The sequence below is a fragment of the Amia ocellicauda genome, chromosome 12 (genome assembly GCF_036373705.1).
Source record: "Amia ocellicauda isolate fAmiCal2 chromosome 12, fAmiCal2.hap1, whole genome shotgun sequence".
In the NCBI taxonomy this organism is placed as follows: Eukaryota; Metazoa; Chordata; class Actinopteri; order Amiiformes; family Amiidae; genus Amia; species Amia ocellicauda.
In genome coordinates, this window is record NC_089861.1 from 10,207,309 (window position 1) to 10,228,324 (window position 21,016).

Here is a 21,016-nt window from a genome sequence, read left to right on the forward strand (position 1 = left end):
GTTAATGAGAATTGGCAGAGCAGGTTGACCGTGAGGGGAATGTTATTACAATATCATGCTTTTTTCCCCTCTAGGGTATGTGCTCAACAGGTTCAATAAGAGAGAATGTGGAGTGAGGCTGAGCACAATTGTAGGCCTTTGTGTAGTCTGTGTTGGTGGTAACAATGCTGTGTGTTAAAGTGAGTGAAAACATAACATGATTTGCCGAACTGATTTATCATCTCTGTGTCTTTAGTTATGTTTCTGCTATGGTACCTGTGAAGTCACCTAAAGAATACTATGTACAACAGGAAGTGATTGTGCTCTTCTGTGAGACGGTGGAAAGGTGAGCTGGCGGCCGTCGGGGGGGGTACAAAAGTGGTATAATCACCTGTTTCAAGGCAGCGTACTGTAGAAGTACCACCCATTATCACGTCTCGCAGACATTTCATTGAACCGCTCTCACAAAAATGTCTCTTTAAGTGTAAATAAGAAATTGTATATCTCTATTTTCCTTCAATTTCACTTCTGATTTCACCGATTACTTCCCAGCTGTGTATTCCACTGAACTGAGGCAGAATTACCTGAAGCACACATTCGATCGGTCTCCATGTCCTGAAAAGACACGGGTGCATTCCAGACTAATGAAGTGTGTTTATTCTCATCCCCGTAGAAGAATCCAAATGCACAGTATGGCTGTGAATTTCTCTCTTAACGACAAGGACACCAGATGGTTAAGCTTTCAAAGGCGGTTTTATGGAAACTTTATACACTTGTCTGGTGTTAATGAAGCCGAGCTCCACGCTTTGTGAGATGCGCTGTGGAGTTGTGGGGTATAAATCACAGCAGGCGTTTTAAAGATGGTGCTACAGAAGACAGGATTTATACTCTTGGGTCCCCTGGCAGACGATACTGTCCTTATTTTAATACTTTAAATATATGTGTAGGAATATTTGTGTCATTGCCTTTTACTAACTTTGTTTTTGTGCATGATTTTATAGGGCACTAAAGCTGGGATACCTCACCCAAGACATGATTGACGACTACGAGCCGGCCCTCATGTTTACTATTCCAAGACTAGCAATTGTATGGTGAGTTTTGGGCACAGGTATGAGACGGCAAGGCACCAGAAAACAGATTTGTCAGCTGATTTGTGTGGGAACATCCATTGTTACAGTGAGGGGAAAAAGTATTTGATCCCCTGCTGATTTTGTACGTTTGCCCACTGACAAAGAAATGATCAGTCTATAATTTTAATGGTAGGTGTATTTTAACAGTGAGAGACAGAATAACAGCAAAAAAATCCAGAAAAACGCATTTCAAAAAAGTTATACATTGATTTGCATGTTAATGAGGGAAATAAGTATTTGATCCCCTATCAATCAGCAAGATTTCTGGCTCCCAAGTGTCTTTTATACAGGTAATGAGCTGAGATTAGGAGCACTCAAAGTGCTCCTAATTTCAGCTCGTTACCTGTAAAAAAGACACCTGTCCACAGAAGCAATCAATCAATCAAATACCAAACTCTCCACCATGGCCAAGACCAAAGAGCTGTCCAAGGTTGTCAGGGACAAGACTGTAGACCTACACAAGGCTGGAATGGGCTACAAGACCATCGCCAAGCAGCTTGGAGAGAAGGTGACAACAGTTGGTGCGATTATTCGCAAATGGAAGAAACACAAAATAACTGTCAGTCTCCCTCGGTCTGGGGCTCCATGCAAGATCTCACCTCGTGGAGATTCAATGATCATGAGAACGGTGAGGAATCAGCCCAGAACTACACGGGAGGATCTTGTTAATGATCTCAAGGCAGCTGGGACCATAGTCACCTAGAAAACAATTGGTAACACACTACGCCGTGAAGGACTGAAATCCTGCAGCGCCCGCAAGGTCCCCCTGCTCAAGAAAGCACATGTACAGGCCCGTCTGAAGTTTGCCAATGAACATCTGAATGATTCAGAGGAGAACTGGGTGAAAGTGTTGTGGTCAGATGAGACCAAAATCGAGCTCTTTGGCATCAACTCAACTCGCAGTGTTTGGAGGACGAGGAATGACCCCAAGAACACCATCCCCACCGTCAAACATGGAGGTGGAAACATTATGCTTTGGGGGTGTTTTTCTGCTAAGGGGACAGGACAACTGCACCGCATCAAAGGGACGATGGACGGGGCCATGTACCGTCAAATCTTGGGTGAGAACCTCCTTCCCTCAGCCAGGGCATTGAAAATGGGTCATGGATGGGTATTCCAGCATGACAATGACCCAAAACACACAGCCAAGGCAACAAAGGAGTGGCTCAAGAAGAAGCACTTTAAGGTCCTGGAGTGACCTAGCCAGTCTCCAGACCTTAATCCCATAGAAATCTGTGGAGGGAGCTGAAGGTTCGAGTTGCCAAACGTCAGCCTCCAAACCTTAATGACTTGGAGAGGATCTGCAAAGAGGAGTGGGACAAAATCCCTCCTGAGATGTGTGCAAACCTGGTGGCCAACTACAAGAAACGTCTGACCTCTGTGATTGCCAACAAGGGTTTTGCCACCAAGTACCAAGTCGAAGGGGTCAAATACTTATTTCCCTCATTAACATGCAAATCAATGTATAACTTTTTTGAAATGCGTTTTTCAGGATTTTTTTGCTGTTATTCTGTCTCTCACTGTTAAAATACACCTACCATTAAAATTATAGACTGATCATTTCTTTGTCAGTGGGCAAACGTACAAAATCAGCAGGGGATCAAATACTTTTTTCCCTCACTGTATTAATGAACTGACAGGTCCGAATTAGGACATTAAAAAGGAAACTAACTGGAGATCCGGTACACATTAAAAGGCTAAAAATGGATCCAATAACTCTATTAGTGATTCATGTGATTGATTGTGATGTTGTTGTCCATGTTTGCGTTGTGTGTGCGTTTCAGAATTAGAAGGTGGATTGCTGTGGCCCTCCCCTCTCTCACTCTCTTTCTCATTCTCTCTCTTTCTTTCTGTCCCTCTCTCTCAGTGGGCTGGTAGTTTACTCTGAAGGGCCCTTGAATCTGGACCGGAAGCCAGAAGATATGTCCGAGCTCTTCAGACCCTTCCGCACTTTACTGAGGAAAATCAGGTAGGAGCTGCAGGCTATAGCCACACTGTTCGAATCATGACAAACCATTCAATTTGACCAGCGCAAGTCGTCTTTTCCTTCAGGTGTAGCATTGTCGTTCTTTATAAGCTTTGCTTACATAGTAACACAGCAACCACAGTCTGAATAGGATTAAAACCGGAACCGTACACAAAATATATAGTTGGATAAACAATATCTAAGACATTAAATGGCAGGAAATCGGGGAGGATATAAACCTGTCCAATCCTGTCTGTGGTTTTGAGAGGACCGTTCCTCCACAGCCCCACACTGCTGAACAGTTCCATACTGGCTAATGATATCGTCTGTGCCAGCGCAGTACCGCTCGCTGCTTTTCCCAAGTCACAACACATACAAAACCCCTGTGGATTTCCCGAACAAGCCTGATTTTTAATCACTAATGTTCCCCGCGTAAGGTGGAACACCTGCTGTGAGTATTTGTCCTGAATACAGAGCGGCTCATTCCTTTTGTCTGAAGATCGGAGAGCACACTTTTGCTGGTTGGCCACCCAATGAGAGACCTCTTTTAAATCATTCTAAAAAAGTAGAATAATGGATTGATTTCGCAGCAGAATTCCTGTCCCCGCCTGTCTGTTTGTTGTCTACAGTGCTGTGTATCATCTCAGGGGCCTTTGTCACTGGAAACACCATCTGTATTCACTGCATGCCATGGATCAGAAGGAACCCCCCCCCCCTCTGTTTCTGATAATGCTAAGATCTCTATGAAAATTTCAGATGAGCTCTTTGTCGTGTTGGTAATTCCAGGGTGTGAGAGTGTAGACGTGACCGGTGAGTTAATACGCAGCCCACAGAGTGACATGTTTAAGTGTAGCTTAAAAACTGTTCTTGTGTGTGCGTGGCTGTCTTTGTGTTTGATTGTGTATTTGTATGGCCTTGTGTCTACATCTGCGTAGTTGTGCTGTCTTATGGCTGTTTGTGTAATTAGCTGTGTGTGGTAATAGTGTGGATGGGTTTATTTGTGTGTGTGTGTGTGTGTGTGGTAGTTTTGCCTTAGAAGCGTTTGTTTGTGTGGGTGTTTTTTGTCGAGTGACTTCAGACCAAAGTGGGACCTGCTGCTCTTTCATCAGAAGACGTATGCAGAGCTGTATTTTAAAAGCTCTGGGGGGCTATTAGCTACTACTTAACTACTAACATAACCTACAGTATAATTTATGTAACTAGTCTTATCAATCATTGAACAATGTTTTCCAGTTTTAAATTTGGAAATCTGTGGCCCTTAGTCCTTGGGATGGCCTTTTCTGGTTCCCAGTTGTGCAGATTCCCCTCTTTTGGGGGAAGAGTGTATTCAGAATAAACCGCAGGTGGGGGGGCACGGCAAACAGAAAGGCAGCTCTCCCCTATATGTTCTAATTAGCAATCATCATCTCATCATTTGTATCCAATTTACTTCCTAAAGAAGAGAGACGGCCCTCGTTTTCGGATGAAGGCGTTGGAAAGCGGAGTATTACTGCCACCCAGAGATCGCCGCCACTCTTTGTTTCCGGTTTAATTACAGCTGATCCCCCTCACTGTCACATATAACTCAGCCCTCTATGAAGATGACAGGTGGCTGTGGCGCAGCGCCTCGGTCTATCACCGTCCTTAGACCCTCGGTTCGCTCTCAGATTGAGCCTTGAAACCATTTATGATTGTATGTGCTGTGGACGGAGGCGTCTCCGGGCTGTGCACTGACCCTGTCTCCCACTCATCCACAGGGACCTGCTGCAGACTCTGACCGAGGAGGAGCTCTTCACACTGGAACGCAGCCTCTGCATCTCCCAGGACGGTGAGTTCCCGGTGGTGCAGACCTTGCCGGAGGTGGTGGTGCCCCCCCCAGGCCCAGCTCCCGCTGCCCCGGCGCCCCTCACCCCACCCGCCGTGTCCCCACACCAGCAGCAGGAGGAGGAGGAGCCCCCCCCCAGCCCTAACGGCCCGGGAGAGGAGCGGCGGCCCACCCCCCCCGAGGACACAGACCCGGAGCTGGCCTGCTCCATGCAGTACGACGAGCAGGAGCTGGAGCAGCTTAACATGATGGTGCACCGCGTGGGCGATGAGATGTCCAGCCTGCTTTCCCCCCCCAGCCTGTGCCAGTCTCCCGCGCACCGGGGGGGCGGCACGGCCAGCTCCAGCACTGAGGCGTCTCCGCGCCGGGGGGCAGCGCGGCGGGCGGGTGGCGGTGGTGGGTTGGAGCAGGAAGAGGAAGACCGGGTCTTCTTCATGGAGGACCTGGATGGGGCAGGTGAAGCGCTGGCCGGGCTCGAGGACCCCAGCTCTGTGGCCTGGGGGGGCCCTCCTCCCTCCGCAGAGCCAGAGACCTCCGAACCTCCCCCCCCGACAGACTCGCTGCAGAACGGCTGGCCAGGGAGCTTGGTGGTGGAAGCGGCACTCCGGTGCACCCAGAGCCTGAGGGTCCCCCCTAAACCTCTGCCTGCTGCCCCACCCTACCCCAGCGCCGAGGGCCACGAGCCCCCCACCTACCTCAATGGCTGGGAGGCCGGCTCCGAAGACGCGGAGACCGCTGAGATGATCGCCCATCGCATGGGCGGCATGAAGCTCTCCGCCACCGTCATCTTCAACCCCAAATCACCCAGCCTCACCGACATGACCATGGAGGCCGCTGCGGATAAGCTGCTGCTCCTCCCGCAGGACCCCGACCCTGCCGCCCCCGGGCCACACAAGCTCAGTGGCCTGGTTGCCACCCACTGCCTGCTCAACTCCTGCGTGTGCTGCGGCAGCTGCGAGGACAGCCGGGAAGAGGGGCTGGAGGCCTCGGCGGACAAGGGGAAGTCTTCCCCACCCGGCCCCGTCATCCACGCCTCCAGCGGCCTCGCGCCCGGCAAAGACCCGGATGTTAAAGTGGACTGCTCGGCCCCCTCTACCTCTGGGGAGGCGGTGACGGACGAGGGGCCCGGCCTCAGTGAGCAGAGGAGCCCCCGCTGTTCGAAGTGCCTGGCCCAGGCCTCGGGGAATCAGAGCACCACGGACAGAAGCCCGCAGGGAGAGCCAGGGGCTTGCAGCCACCAGAGGCGGCCGGAGAGACGGAGACAGGCCAGCGGGGGCCGAGACCGGAGGACAGAGCCGGGGGGAGGGGAGAGAGAGACGGAGGATGATGGCAACCTCAGCGGCCGGTCCAGGTCCAGGTAAGAGCATGTTGTGTCTCCGCTACCATCCGTATCAACTTAGTGCTTGCTTAGTTTCTGTCGGAGCGCCCTGGAGATAACCATGCTTTACACATCTCAGAACAGACGCCTCACAGGATCGGTTGAGGGGGAAGGAGGCTTTCCTGAGCTAGTTACCTGTGTTCGCCAGCTTGGTTATTAAATACCAAATGTGTTAAACTCCAAAGGGATTTGGTGAATGCCAGAGCATGCTAATGAATGTCTTACCTTTTGATCAACCTCCATCTGAGTCACATGTACACATGATGCACTGTATTTCCGTCTGTCACAGAAGGTCCTTCCTGAGTTCACTCACCTTGACTAATCTCACCCTTGTTGCCATATGGCTTTCCAGTGACTGTGTATTGTGTGCTGAGATTGGGGGGAAAGTCTTATGTAACTGCTCAATACTGGGAGGAGTATGAAGGAGAATTACATAATGACAGCAAACCTAGGTACTCTTAACATATTTTTAAAGTCACAATATTGAACAAGTTTGTAAACATTTCCTAAATTGTTTTCAGAAATATGTTTAGTCTGGCATGCAGCCCAGAACTAATGGGCTTTAGTGTTCATGCTGTATTTAATTAAGTCTGTCTTCTTGACACCATCAATGAAAACCGTCAATTTGGAGGAGAAATCCGCAGGTTTCTCTGCTGTTCGGCTCTCAGAACTGGTTGCTACTTTGTGCCTCCCGTTAATTTGTTGTTGGGAAAGTTTTTAATTGAAAACCGTCTGAAGAAAGACATCAAAAACAAACGCGCGTACTTTGCATTTTCCCTAGATGAAATAAACAAGAAATAAAGTCTACCGTCTAATTAAAACTGGAGTTTTGGAAGTTAAACCGTGACATTTTGACAGGAAGGGGAAATTTCTGCTTACTGCATTTGCTTGTTAAGGCTGGTTAAGAAAGCCAGTGATTCATTGGCTGTCATTTCACAGCTGCCTGTACCAGAAGAGTAGCTCTGCCTGCAATCCCAGCGATACCTCCATAGCAGGGATCCCCAGAGATTCGCTGCACAGCTCACTTACTGACAAACTCACCCCAATTACAAACGAAAACATCCTCACAGTGCGTTTGAGAATATGCAGTGTTGGAAAACAACAAAGGAAAGTTCTTGTTTCAAATCATTTTCTGAAGGTAATGCCATCTCCTCCTCCGATCGCATTATTCAGACACAAAGGACCCTTCTCACAGACATCAATGGATTCCAGTTTCTGAAGCTGGAACAGCCCCAACAAAGTGTGATCAGCCGAGATGAATTATCGCAGAGGTGCAGAAGCAGGCAGTGCGTTAAAACTCTTGCCACGCAGGAGCGGGCCGGCTCTGGTGGACCTTGGGAAGCCCTTACTTCATCACTTGCATTCCTCAGTCTTGTATTTGTGCCGGAGTGTGTCTTAACTGGAGGAAAACTGCAAGAATTGTGATAAAGAGCATCTCGGGCCATCCGGTGTGACCTCACCTCGCCTTATCTCTCTCCAGAAAACTCCACCGGAGGAATGAACAGTAATGTACTGAAATCCCAAAGGCTTGGGCTGCTTTAGCATTTTTTTAGACTTGTTTGACTTTGAAAGTTCCACTTAGCTTTGTTAAGTCATTGCTCTTGCTTCATTTAATCAAAGCTAACTCTTAAAATGGGACAGAGAACATGTTAAGCAGCTGTATTCTTAAAACGGGAACCTTTATTGCAGTGCCATCAGGGATACTGCCTGCTCGCCAAAATAATTTCTTTTTCCAGATGATTCATTAAGCCATTTATTTAGTGAGAAGTCAAATTTGAATCGGAATTGAAATACCATAGCTTAAATATCTGGCTCCCTAATTGATTTAATAGCACATGTTAATTTTACTAAATTGAAATGAAGTTAAATGTTGAATGAATCCAATAAAAAAAAAAATAGGATTGTCAATAAATAAAACCGGACATGCCAATTTTCTGAGACTGTTTCATCTTTAAATAGCATCTTTATTTTTTGTAATATTAACTACAATATATTTGATGTTCCTAAGAAACTGGACTACATTTTTGTGGCTGAAAATATAATCTCAAGAAAGAAGGAAAGATTGTGCATTGAAGATTTTTTTTAATAAGCAGCTGAACTGTCAACAGTTAACTTGCAGATTCTCTGCACATGATCATCTATGTTCAGGTAGCAATGCCTGCTGGAGAGCATCTAGCAACAACAGCATGATTTCATCAGCTCTGGCTATTGGATATGTTCTGCTTGTCTCACAGGCTGAGGGATGTCACATCCGATTATGTGGTCAGAAAATTATAATTGAGGAAATCAAATTCTCCATCTTCCTCTACAAACAGAAGAAAAACCACGAAACCACGCAATGTATCCTGTCTCTGGGAGCACATTGCAGTGCTCTGCTAGTGTCTTCAAAGGCAGCATTCCTGCTGCCCTCAGAGAGCGCCGAGCCTGCTGAACCCCTGAGGAAGGCAAAGCGTGTGCAGACACAACTACAAAATAAACGCACAACAAATGCTCTGTGCCCCTCCTGGCTATTTTGATGGGTGGGAAGGAGCACTGGCAGGCAAATTAATTCTCACGTTTCTAGTCAAACCTGCGCCAGTTATGCTTGCTCTTGCCTCAGCCTGGAGTATTTCTCTCACTACACGGTAGAGTAGAGACGTTAGTGACAAGATGGAGAGGTATGGGCCGCTGTATTGCAGCAGGAGGGGGGGTTGCCAGAGACTACTGAGAAAACAAACGGGCAGAATGAGTTTGTACCCTGATTGACTGGTAGCCAGCCAAGATTGGTAGATGTTGCAGCACTGCATCCCCAGGGGAGTGGGACACCCACTGTTCCACACAATCAGTCCCAGCACATGTCTTTAGTGCAATCAGCAGCTTAATTACATAAAGGAAGTCATGATCAAATAATCAGACATTTAAAAAGCTGGTTGTCTCAGAATTGTGATGTGGGATCCATTAGAGGGGCTGGTATTTAACCCACTCTTGACATAGTGCACTATTTGTGGTGCCAGTTGTTATATCCGGTCCTTTATGATGGCATGCTTTGGGATAGCTTGGAGATTTGAACATAATATTTTGTTCCAACATTTCTGCATCAGGGCAACAAATCCAATAAATCCAATTATCACCTCAGGGCTCGTATGGTACAATTGTCAGCCGCAAGACTTCTTTCTAAGATGTTGATAAGCAAAGGTTGTGATGTGATTGTTTGGCACTGTTTTATGCTTTACTGGCTAGTGTGATGGCAGTTGTGTAACCCCTGTGTATCCTGATTATGTGGTTGTGAATTACACCAAAAAAAAAACTAGAAAACAAAATACTGATACAGAATTATATTATTTTGTGTTTTGTAGGTGGTTATTTAGAGCGATAAGACGACTGGACAAATGTGATCTGTGTGTGTGTGTATCATATATATATATATATATATATATATATATATATATATATATATATTTGTATGTGTTTGCATAAGGCATAACGTGAGTGAGATATGGATAAAAAGCACGATAACACTGACTACAGTGCAGTAAGCCTCATTTGTGCATTGCTGTGTGTGTAGGTGGGCTGTATTTATTTGTGCCAATTGACGTGTTTGTAAGTCCATCCCCGTTGTTTCTTCACTGGCTGTGCTCGTTTTATTTGCAGAACATGTTTTCTTCTGTTTGCCATCTGTTTTAGAATTTCCTCCTTTTCTTTTCCTTTTTTGTTTGTTTGTTTGTTTGTTTGTTTTTGTTTGTGTTTTGTTTTTCTCCTTGTCGTTTTCAGTTCTCAGGACTCCCCGCTCAGCTCCATCTCCAGCAGTGACAGTGAGAGCGTGTCTGTCACCACATGTAGTCTGTCCAGCACATACACACCCAGGTAACGTGCCGGCCGCAGGGACAGTCAGCCTGCCTCTGCTTTCCTCTATTCCTCCTGCATTCATTTCATATGTCAGCCCCCCACCCCTCTACTGCAGATGACAGCCCCTACTAACGAGGGTAAGAGCACATAATTAGCAGGGGAAAGCCAAGGTGTGCAAAAACACACAATTGACCTGCTGGTAACAGCCTCATTGAGTTTCTAAAACTGAAACAGATAAGTGTACTTAAGTTCAGCACTACTACCCATCAATAGGATTTTTATATTTATTTTTAAAATGGTCTGAAAAATACTTTGCAGTGAATCCCTGAATGAGCCGGCTGGAGTATTTGCACCAAACAGGAAGGCTGTGATGTTTTGTGTGAGTTTTCTTTTTAAGTTGTGTCTTTGCTTGGTTTTGTTTTGCCGTCTATGCCCGAGACAGAGAATTGGATTCTGTCTTTACTTCAGACGTGACTTTATTTGCTCTGCTGCTGGCGGTGCAGTGCTGTTATTGGAAGGCTGTTGATCTTTACTGTATAAGGACTTGAAGCAGCGCTACAGCCTTGGGCTTTGACTCATCCTTTATCTAGAGCCACAGTACGTTGATATATTGCTTTCTGTCTGTTGAGTTTCCTAGCAGCCTTTGTATTCAACCAAAGAGCGGCCATTTATAAAATTACAATGGGAAGAGTACCACTGTTAAATTGTTGAATTCTGTGATTCTGTGGTTCTTCTTACAATCAGATTGCATCTTAACATGTTCAACGTTTGCTTTGGAGGGTTAACTTTGTTCCTATTCATGTGCCATCATACCTGCTGATATAAAGGATTTAAAAAATGACATTACAAACATGTCTGAGAGGGCTTGTCGGTTCTCCTCCATGCTTTTCCGCCTCAGGTCCCAAGGTAGACTCCTATAAGATGTGCTTTGGAACAGGGATGCTCACAATCCAGACTTCAGAGGCCAAATCCTGCACTTGTTATACGTCTCATTTATCCGCCATTTATAGAGGACTCTTTGTGCCCGACCAACTGGAACGCCTGCGCTCTTCCACATTTGTGCCGTCCTATTCACAAGAAATGAAAGTTCTGTGCTATACAGCATCCTACATTTTAGGGAACATTCTGTAGTTGAGCTCCGGTGTCGTGTCCGTCTCTGAGCCTGAATCTTATGCTACAATTATGCTATTGATGTGATAGGAATGGTTGTGAAGCAGGTGGTGGAGCAAGAGGCGCTTTAGCTACTGTGGCGCTGATGGAGATGGTGATGATGAGGGTCTTACCCGCAATGGGAATGACTCCGATCAGACGGTGCTGATATGTAGAGCTGCGATTACTCGGCTGAGGTGAGAATGAATGCTGGTGGACGATCCGGGGCGGAGAAGATTGATGTTGCACGATGCTCACCAAGGAGGTGGTGCACTGTGGTGTTAGTTCACTGCGGGATGCGGCACAACAAACACGCATGATCGCACTCATGGGCTCCGAAATCACATATTGTAATTGGGGACCTGAAAGCCGATAGTCCATTCAGCAGGTCTTGTTTTGAAAGCGTCAGTCAGTAACCAGCAGACTCGGGGTCCGACATGGACAGGCCCAAAACAGTTCCCCAAAGAGATCTTTATGACCTAAAACAGCTTGTAAAATTACTCATTAAATCATACCACTTGAGAATACAGAGCGTGCTTACATTTCTGTTGAGCTCGGATTAATAGACTTTACATAAGGATTAAATGCTGGTTTACATCACTCGAATTGGATTATAAAATGTATAGCTTTAAGAGGTGAAAACGGCTTTATTGAACAGGAGCATTAGCACATGTTTGTAATCCCCTCCAGACAAAGACAGGCTTTTGGGCCGAGGAGATGGCTTCGTAATACTTAATACACAATTTAAACCCGTAAGAGATTTTATCCCTCCAGTGTAAATGACAATGAAGTCAAAACCTGCATGGTTAGTATGGAAGTCAGACTAGAAGAGAACCAGCTGTTTTGTAATACAGAAGAGAGGATTGGAAACATAAGAAGGGTGCGACAGTTACGGGTCACCATCTCACCGCGTCCCCCTGGTAGTATTTCACTGGCTGTTGAAGAGGCCCTGTACTTTATCTGCCACAGCTCAGTGCAAAGAAGGACTTCCTGCCCTCCACTCTCATCTTGCGTTAACTCCGCTTCCATTAGTGCCCCGTAGTGTCTGAGACGGCCACTCTTCATCTGTCCTTGTAGCTCATCATACCGCTCTGCCCTTCACTTATCCGTCCTTCCCTTTTCGAATTGGCAAAGTGTGTGGGAGGTGAGACCCTTGCGGAATGAAAGCAGTGTACTTTGGCTCACTTCAGTCGCGTCTTAATTCAATTACGCTGCACACGAAGGCCAGACCCAGAGCCCGCCAGCAAGAACGAGGAGGGTTTCTGTGCATTTTGATGAGGTTTGAAGAGACCAATGCGAGTCTGATTTATTGTGTGGGGCTTGTGGATGTAATCTCCGTCAGTCTGCCTCCTCAATCGACTGCTGCGAGGAATGATTTCTTAAAAGGCGCTCCGTTGCGTATGGACGAGTGGGATAAATGATCTATTTTCCCATAGACAACTGTTCAGTGAAGTCATGCCTAAGTTATTGCCTAATTTAGCTTAGCTAGATTTATAATTCCAGGGCTTTCACAGAACACAAACCCCAAATTTTAAGCAACTGTTATTTTGCATTTCTGGGGCTTCAGTATGGCATGGAAAAAAGCCTGTGGATGCTCTAGAGTATTCAAGGATGTGCCTGGCTGGACAAGTGAGATATAATCCTCTTTTTTTTACAATAAGCATTAGATATCACCTTATGTGCAATACATGTGAATGCCAGGCAATGAGTAGAGGGGCATGTTGATCTGAAATAAGGGGAATGATGTGTGTCCGATATTGTCCACTAGGGGGCGGGCAGAACACATCAGCACCACACTTGAGGGACAGCTGCTGTGAAGTGGTCATGTGACCTCTACCAGACTGCTCAGCCAGGAACACTTGGTCTGCCTCACAGCTGTGTTAACCAGAGCCCGGCTGAAACGCAGTGCTGGCCACGGCTTGTTTCTGTGTCATTATGTAATGCTGAACAAGGGAAATGCACTCCAGATGCACTCTTTTGCCAACTGCGCTGAAAGGAGGATGTCTGTGTGGCTGAGTCAGTGTCTGGCCTTTCATAGGAATCCCGTTGCAGGATCCAGGGTTTTTCCCAGGGAAAGCTCTGCCTTAAGCTGTCTGTTCGTCTAAAAAAAGAAAAAGAAAGGAAGAGCAGTGCTTCCTTTTGTTTTGAGATGCATTTCTGTTTTTGCTGTTCTTTGGTGCTGCCACTCAGGCTGTGCTCTCAGTGTAGACAAGCCTCCTCAGCTCTCCGGCGCTGGAGAGATTAGAGGAGGGGTTAAGCCACCAATTGCCAAACAGGGCCTTCAGTCACCGAACCAGGCTGTTTTCACGGCTCTCCCATTCTCACTGACTCGGAAAATTGAATTACGGACGAAGTGAGCGGCTGAGTGTAGCCTTTCTCCGGGATGTGATTTAAATGAGCCTGTTGATGAAGTGCTTGGGGATCATTGCTGGCCAGTGGACATGCAGAGACCAGCAGAAAGGGAAGGGGAAGGAAAGGGAAGCATCGATTTCTCACTTTTCTTTCCACTGTTATGTTTGTGGATGCCCTTTTTTCATATTAAACTTGACATTTTCTAGCCAAGAGCACACGTCAGCTCACAGACACGGTCGCACATGTACGCCTGAAGTAGCCGAAAAGATTAAATTAATCTTAAAATTCCTTTCATGTTTGGATATGAATTATGTTGTGTTTTTTGTGGGTTTTTTTTAACTAGGTGAAGTCCTTGAAGTCCGTAGTTTATAATACAGAACCTCTCCCAACTCAATGTATAGTTAAATAGTTTTCTATTATTACAGTGAGGGAAAAAAGTATTTGATCCCCTGCTGATTTTATACGTTTGCCCACTGACAAAGAAATGATCAGTCTATAATTTTAATGGTAGGTGTATTTTAACAGTGAGAGACAGAATAACAGCAAAACAATCCAGAAAAACTCATTTCAAAAAAGTTATAAATTGATTTGCATGTTAATGAGGGAAATAAGTATTTGACCCCTTCGACTTAGTACTTGGTGGCAAAACCCTTGTTGGCAATCACAGAGGTCAGACGTTTCTTGTAGTTGGCCACCAGGTTTGCACACATCTCAGGAGGGATTTTGTCCCACTCCTCTTTGCAGATCCTCTCCAAGTCATTAAGGTTTCGAGGCTGACATTTGGCAACTCGAACCTTCAGCTCCCTCCACAGATTTTCTATGGGATTAAGGTCTGGAGACTGGCTAGGCCACTCCAGGACCTTAATGTGCTTCTTCTTGAGCCACTCCTTTGTTGCCTTGGCTGTGTGTTTTGGGTCATTGTCATGCTGGAATACCCATCCACGACCCATTTTCAATGCCCTGTCTGAGGGAAGGAGGTTCTCACCCAAGATTTGACGGTACATGGCCCCGTCCATCGTCCCTTTGATGCAGTGCAGTTGTCCTGTCCCCTTAGCAGAAAAACAGCCCCAAAGCATAATGTTTCCACCTCCATGTTTGACGGTGGGGATGGTGTTCTTGGGGTCATTCCTCCTCCTCCAAACACGGCGAGTTGAGTTGATGCCAAAGAGCTCGATTTTGGTCTCATCTGACCACAACACTTTCACCCAGTTCTCCTCTGAATCATTCAGATGTTCATTGGCAAACTTCAGACGGGCCTGTACATGTGCTTTCTTGAGCAGGGGGACCTTGCGGGCGCTGCAGGATTTCAGTCCTTCACGGCGTAGTGTGTTACCAATTGTTTTCTTGGTGACTATGGTCCCAGCTGCCTTAAGATCATTAACAAGATCCTCCCGTGTAGTTCTGGGCTGATTCCTCACCGTTCTCATGATCATTGAAACTCCACGAGGTGAGATCTTGCATGGAGCCCCAGACCCAGGGAGACTGACAGTTATTTTGTGTTTCTTCCATTTGCGAATAATCGCACCAACTGTTGTCACCGTCTCACCAAGCTGCTTGGCGATGGTCTTGTAGCCCATTCCAGCCTTGTGTAGGTCTACAATCTTGTCCCTGACATCTTTGGACAGCTCTTTGGTCTTGGCCATGGTGGAGAGTTTGGAATCTGATTGATTGATTGCTTCTGTGGACAGGTGTCTTTTATACAGGTAACGAGCTGAGATTAGGAGCAGTCCCTTTAAGAGAGTGCTCCTAATCTCAGCTCGTTACCTGTATAAAAGACACCTGGGAGCCAGAAATCTTGCTGATTGATAGGGGATCAAATACTTATTTCCCTCATTAACATGCAAATCAATTTATAACTTTTTTGAAATGCGTTTTTCTGGATTTTTTGGTTGTTATTCTGTCTCTCACTGTTAAAATACACCTACCATTAAAATTATAGACTGATCATTTCTTTGTCAGTGGGCAAACATACAAAATCAGCAGGGGATCAAATACTTTTTTCCCCCACTGTACATATTGCCTGTGTTAGTTATTGAGTTTAAATGCTGCTGAAAACTGCATGTGCTACAGCAATATCGTCAAAAGCATTTACCTGCTGTTCCTCCATAGCAGGGAGCGGAGATGCTGTCAATGTGGCGAATCACAGGCCAAGACTCCCATCACTAACTGTACCTTCTGCTCCTCACACAGGTACACACATCTGCACCTGCTCAGTGCATTAGTTTGCATTTCTTTCTGATGGTTTTTATATCGTTTGCACACCTCGAAGACAAATCGCCAGATGAGAATTTAAAGGTCCCAAAATGGTCTTTAAAAACGTGTAATAACAGGAAGAAATCCTTCCTCATGGTTTCAAATGGTGATGCTGTCAGTCGGGCATCAGCAAAGCCTCCTTTATCTCCACTGGAGCTGTCAGTGAGGCGAGCCGAGCCCGTGTCTGTGCCTGTTCACTTCCCGCAGAGCTGCTGTCAAACCTGGCGCTATGAATGAGCACTCCCGGGCAGCCCTTTACACACGTCTCTCTCTGAGATGCGGAGAGCCTTTGCGAAACAACCCTTTATAACCAGACTGCGCAGCCAAGCCGGCCGAGAGACCCCATCAGTGTGGAGGAAATGCAGCCCAATCTCTGGCAGGCAGCAGCATCATCATTGTTTAGTAGAGCTTTTCATTCTCTTTGCATCCATTGCTGCTGCCGTCACAGTCTGAAAGTAGAAGATTTCCACACAATGTTACTCCTCTGAAACCATTGCAGACAAACTTATGATTCCAACTGAGCCCTGGCAGGTCATGTCTTCGAAACAAATTAGAAAAGGCCTTTGAGGACGAGTATAGATCAGAGCAGTATAGACGAATGGCCGGCGGTCTCCTCACTCACTAAAAGCCCAGTTCCCACATGGAGAATAACCACTGCAGCACTGGGCTGCTTTCCACACGTTTTCCCAGCGCGACTTCCTTGTGATCAGCTTTAATGTGACGAGGGTCCATGTTGCAGATAATGAAGCGGAATGGTTTGATGTTGAACTAATTTATTTGAAACTGGCAGCAGCGTGTCTGCAAAACACTCACAGGGTCCCAATTAATTTCCTCTGGAGGTGTTACAAGATCATTAGTGTTGGGAGTGAGATGTAGGCAGGGAGATAAGTGAGAATACTTCTTTTAACTGTGGATCGCCGAACAAATGTTGGGAAAACTATTTTTCAGAGCCCGCAGCTTGTATTTGATATTCCCTGGGTTGTTTTTTCCGCCGTGGTGATTTAACCTATTATCCAGAAGTTTAACTCTGTCTTCACACAGAGTTCATTCCCCAACACGTGTGGCAGCGTATGCTTCCCCAGTCTGCTGTTCAATGAAGAGTTACATTTTAAAGCATAAAACCTGCAAACTGAATCGCTCTGATGTAAAAGGACTGGTTTTCCTGAGCTTTTGCAAAGATAAGTAATCATTTCGATAGACAATGTCCTAAAAAGGGAGGGTGTGTGTGTGTGTGTGTGTGTGTGTGTGTGGAGGTATTTCTGTCTGCAATATGTGGAAACTCCTCGTGTTCTCAGTTTAAAGCTCCTTGACATGTGCTGTGAATAGCAGCTACACATTCAATACCTGCGACTGAGGTGTTGGGTTTCATTTAGGGGTGCCGATCACACGACTAACACACTTCTGAAACACGTGTCACACTTTGTAGCTGGATTTGGAATTCTTCACAGATTCGCAGTGTGTTGGATTTAGCTCAGCAGCAGTTTGATGCCCAAGCCTGTGCGTGTCCGTGTGCATGTCCGTGTGCGTGTTAGCAGAGCACGAACACCAGCCGCAGCTGAGATCAGTTTGCCTGTAACCATTAAGTGAACTTTCCCTGTTAAAGAGCGTTCGGAGACTTAATGATACAGCGTGCGGGGATATGGATGAGAAATCAATGCGAGATTAAATCAGAGCTGAAACAGAAGGTGGGATGCGCAGGGCCATTGACGGATATTATGACCAGATGAAAGTCAAACCCATATGTTGCCGGCATAACAAAAGGCAGCTAAAGAGAATAATTGAGTTGAGATTATGTTGCCTGGTTATTGGCTATTAATTTTTCTGAAAAAGGATGGCTGTGCTCTGAGGAATTTGAGCTGTACAGTGTCTTATATTTGCAGGTGACCTCTATGGACAGTTTCTACTCCCATAGTTGCCACCGTCCTGCGTTTCAGACGTGTAGTGTAGATAGCACCAGAGCCCGTCCAACTGTATACTTCACTCATGACAGACTCCCTTCCTCAGCCAGGGACCAGTGCAGTGAAGCAAAAAGGAGAGTGGTCAACAAGCACCCTGTTGCATTGTCAAATCTGCTTCTGCTTTTCCTTCTCTGAATGAGGTCCAGCGGCAATTCCTAAACTATGTTCTTGTGGGGGAGGGGGGGCTGGGGGGAGTATATTTCTCAGAAAAGACACTTTCCCTGTGTGTGAGTGAGTGACCAGTCCTGTGCTGTGTACCCAACAGCCCCGTGAGCAGCCTGACCACCAGCTCCTGTACCTCGGAGGACATGGACCATCACGAGATCCAGCTGGCATTGCAGGCCGCCAAGATAGCCGCCCGCGACAAGATCCGCTCCCGATTCCACAGCAGCAGTGACCTCATCCACCGCCTCTTTGTCTGTATCTCAGGTAGGGTGGCAGGGCTAATAATCGCAGTGTTGTTTTATTATGATGATGATGATGTCATTTAACAGACCCCAGTTATCTTAGACGTTTTTCTAAAGGCTAACATACAACACACAACAACACTAGGGTAACATCACAGTCTATCAGCCCAAAATGCCTGGAGAGCCCCTGTATGACACCACAGCCCTCATTAAGAAGACACTCAATCCACGTTGAGTTGTTGTCGAGGTGGTAAGGGATGTGGGATGTTACACAGTGATGCCCTCCATTGCTTTTTGTTATTTCTCTGCTCTTGCACATTGATCTCAAATGCCGTTTTAACAAATTGGCATGCGGTAGTAGTGCTGCTGATCCGCAGTTTAATCATTTTGACACAGAGGGACTCAAACAGGCTGTAGCTGCACTGCCTTCACTCCCATCCCAAACTAGAGTTTCATGACGTTGCATCACTACTTCAAAGGCGGCTGAAACGGACAAGGGAAATCTTTTTCTTTCATTCTTTATATATATATTGATGCGCTCTGTAATAGTCTTTTTCGCCTACACACAATCAAATCATTTTCCAAATGTGGAAAACCTCCTTCCTTCCAAAGGAATCATAAGTAATCAGTACTAGAGCGACCATAAAGGAGCTGTGTTGATATATCTGCTGTCCACTCCATCTCATGAGATCCCTTCATCTGTTGTTGAAGGGAATTTGGACACTGAACAATGCAGGAGGTTACTTCCAAGAGGCCGTGTCAATTCATTCCTGAAATGATGTTCCACTCAGTGGAGTAAGAGAAGCTACTCCCTTTGTCCCTGTTTCCTGTGCAGACCGTCGTGCTCGTGGTCGTGGGTTTGACATCATTCTGGAGACGTGTCATCTGACATCACTCTTGTGTGTCGGGGGCTTTTGTTTCTGATTCTGTCTTCATCAGTGACTTTCTTAATGGCTGTCAAAAACGTAGATAATGAAAGTAGGTCAGCAGTGATGTAATGACAGATAGAAGAGTGCCAGAGCTCGCAGCGTGGGAGGGTCTGCTGTGTCTCTTTGAAGACCTTGAGTTTCGGAGTCTGAAGTTATCCTCAACACCGAGCTTGAATAAATCGGTCACAAGGCATCCACAAAAAGTTTGTCTTGGGTTTTTCTGTGGTCACGATTCGCTGGTATGTGTTTCCCTCAAGAATCACCCCTCTCTCCTTATTTCCAGAACCGTCCTCTCTCTCCCCATCTGTGTAAGCAATGCCAGCCGCAATTTGTCCATCACTGATCTGAACTTGACATTGCTTTGCTGCCTTGTCAGTTGTTTGGATGTTTTTCGTTAGTACTGATACTTCTGTTTTTCAAGGGGGATTTGATAGACTACCTGCTTTGTTTTGTGTTTCCCCAGATCATATCAAAGGCTTTATAGGGCTTTAATGCCAATAGGAGGTCAGAGACCACCCTAACTGGTGACTCAGCTTCACAAGCACCCAGACTGCTCTGGGGGTAACTGATGCCCAGTAAGCAGGGCACCCCCTTCTCATCAGACTTCGCTTCACTTGCAAAGACTTAAATGTTTTTTTTACCCCTTCATCAAGCCGAGACCCTCTAATCACAGCCCTGCCGACATTATCCAATCAGACTCCTCTGTGTGTGATCCTCTGAAGCTCTGACGCTTTGCCAGTGTTGAAGTGCTTGAATAGATCATCACCGGGGGATTTGATTAAGATGGGAACTGGAGCTGCGAATAGAAGGCCTCTCTCTTGTAATGGGTACAATCTTAATAGTGCGTGAAGAGCATTTGAATCCCAAGTCTGCCGTGTATCCAGGCAGCTCTCATCCAGTACTGACCGACATTAGTGAGAGACCGCGTGGATTCGACTACAAAGGGTGGCTGGACTCACTGTGGGTTTAGATGCACATTATTGTTGTTTATTTTCTATGAAACACCTTGATAGGTGAGATCTAGTGGCACTAATCAGAGCTGTGGTGTTTAACATTTCCCTGGATCGTACCTGATGTGTCGTGTGTGGATTTGCCAGGTGTGGCTGATCAGTTGCAGACCAATTATGCCAGTGACCTGAGGAGCATCTTGAAGACGCTGTTTGAAGTCATGGCTACCAAGCCCGAAGCAGAGGACAAGGATAAGCAGAAGAAAGGTATGGAGGGAGTTCAGCTGAGAGTGTGTGTGTGTGTGTGTGTGTTGGGAGGAGTCTGAGGACTGTGTGCTGTCATCCGCTGTGACTTCAGGATGATGACAAAGCAGCTCCTATAATGAAACACTCCTGCTGTGTGCTGTGTCCACTGTAAATGCAGTTTCCGTTTGTCCTGGAGCTGTGAAAAGAGTGCAGACAGTTTCCTGGGTGGTGTGTGTGTGGTGCGTTTGCCCCTCTGTCTCCCCTGTGTGCTGTGTGGTGATTGTGCCCCTCTGTCCAGGCTGTAACGCATGCATGTCCACAGCAGGGCAGGGGCTGCGCAGCGCTGCGCTGGAGGACTGCACCCTGTGCCAGGAGACCGTGTCCTCCTCTGAGCTCGCCGCCAAGGCCCGGGACGGACAGTTCGAAGGTGAGCAAGCCTGGGTTCACTTCCTTTCTGCTTGGTCTGATATGAATGTGCAGATGGACAGTTCTCTCCTGAAGGGAAATCGGTTTACAGTATAATCTAGATCGCACTGAGATATTACCCAGCCTTGGCGAAAACAAGGTTGGTAGACGGATTAATTGATGGACAGATTAAAGGGAAATTAACATAATGTTAAACTGAGCTCTGCGTCTGTTTTTCTGCACTAAATCATATGTTGGTATTTTAAAATCTCCATTGAAACTCTGCTG

At 46.4% G+C, this 21,016-nt stretch overlaps 1 protein-coding gene across 3 annotated transcripts in view; it reads left to right on the forward strand.

Moving 5' to 3' along the window:
- Positions 1-21,016, forward strand: part of zfyve28 (zinc finger, FYVE domain containing 28) — a 114,133-nt gene that overhangs the window by 88,871 nt on the left and 4,246 nt on the right. The window contains exons 5-12 of one of the 3 annotated variants that reach the window (XM_066718306.1): positions 236-325; positions 981-1,070; positions 2,977-3,078; positions 4,812-6,236; positions 10,008-10,100; positions 18,060-18,223; positions 20,228-20,344; positions 20,646-20,750. In XM_066718306.1, the coding sequence (XP_066574403.1) occupies positions 236-325; positions 981-1,070; positions 2,977-3,078; positions 4,812-6,236; positions 10,008-10,100; positions 18,060-18,223; positions 20,228-20,344; positions 20,646-20,750 (2,186 nt within the window). The remainder of the gene's footprint in view (positions 1-235; positions 326-980; positions 1,071-2,976; positions 3,079-4,811; positions 6,237-10,007; positions 10,101-18,059; positions 18,224-20,227; positions 20,345-20,645; positions 20,751-21,016) is intronic. The other 2 variants (XM_066718307.1, XM_066718308.1) reach the window with 2 other exon arrangements.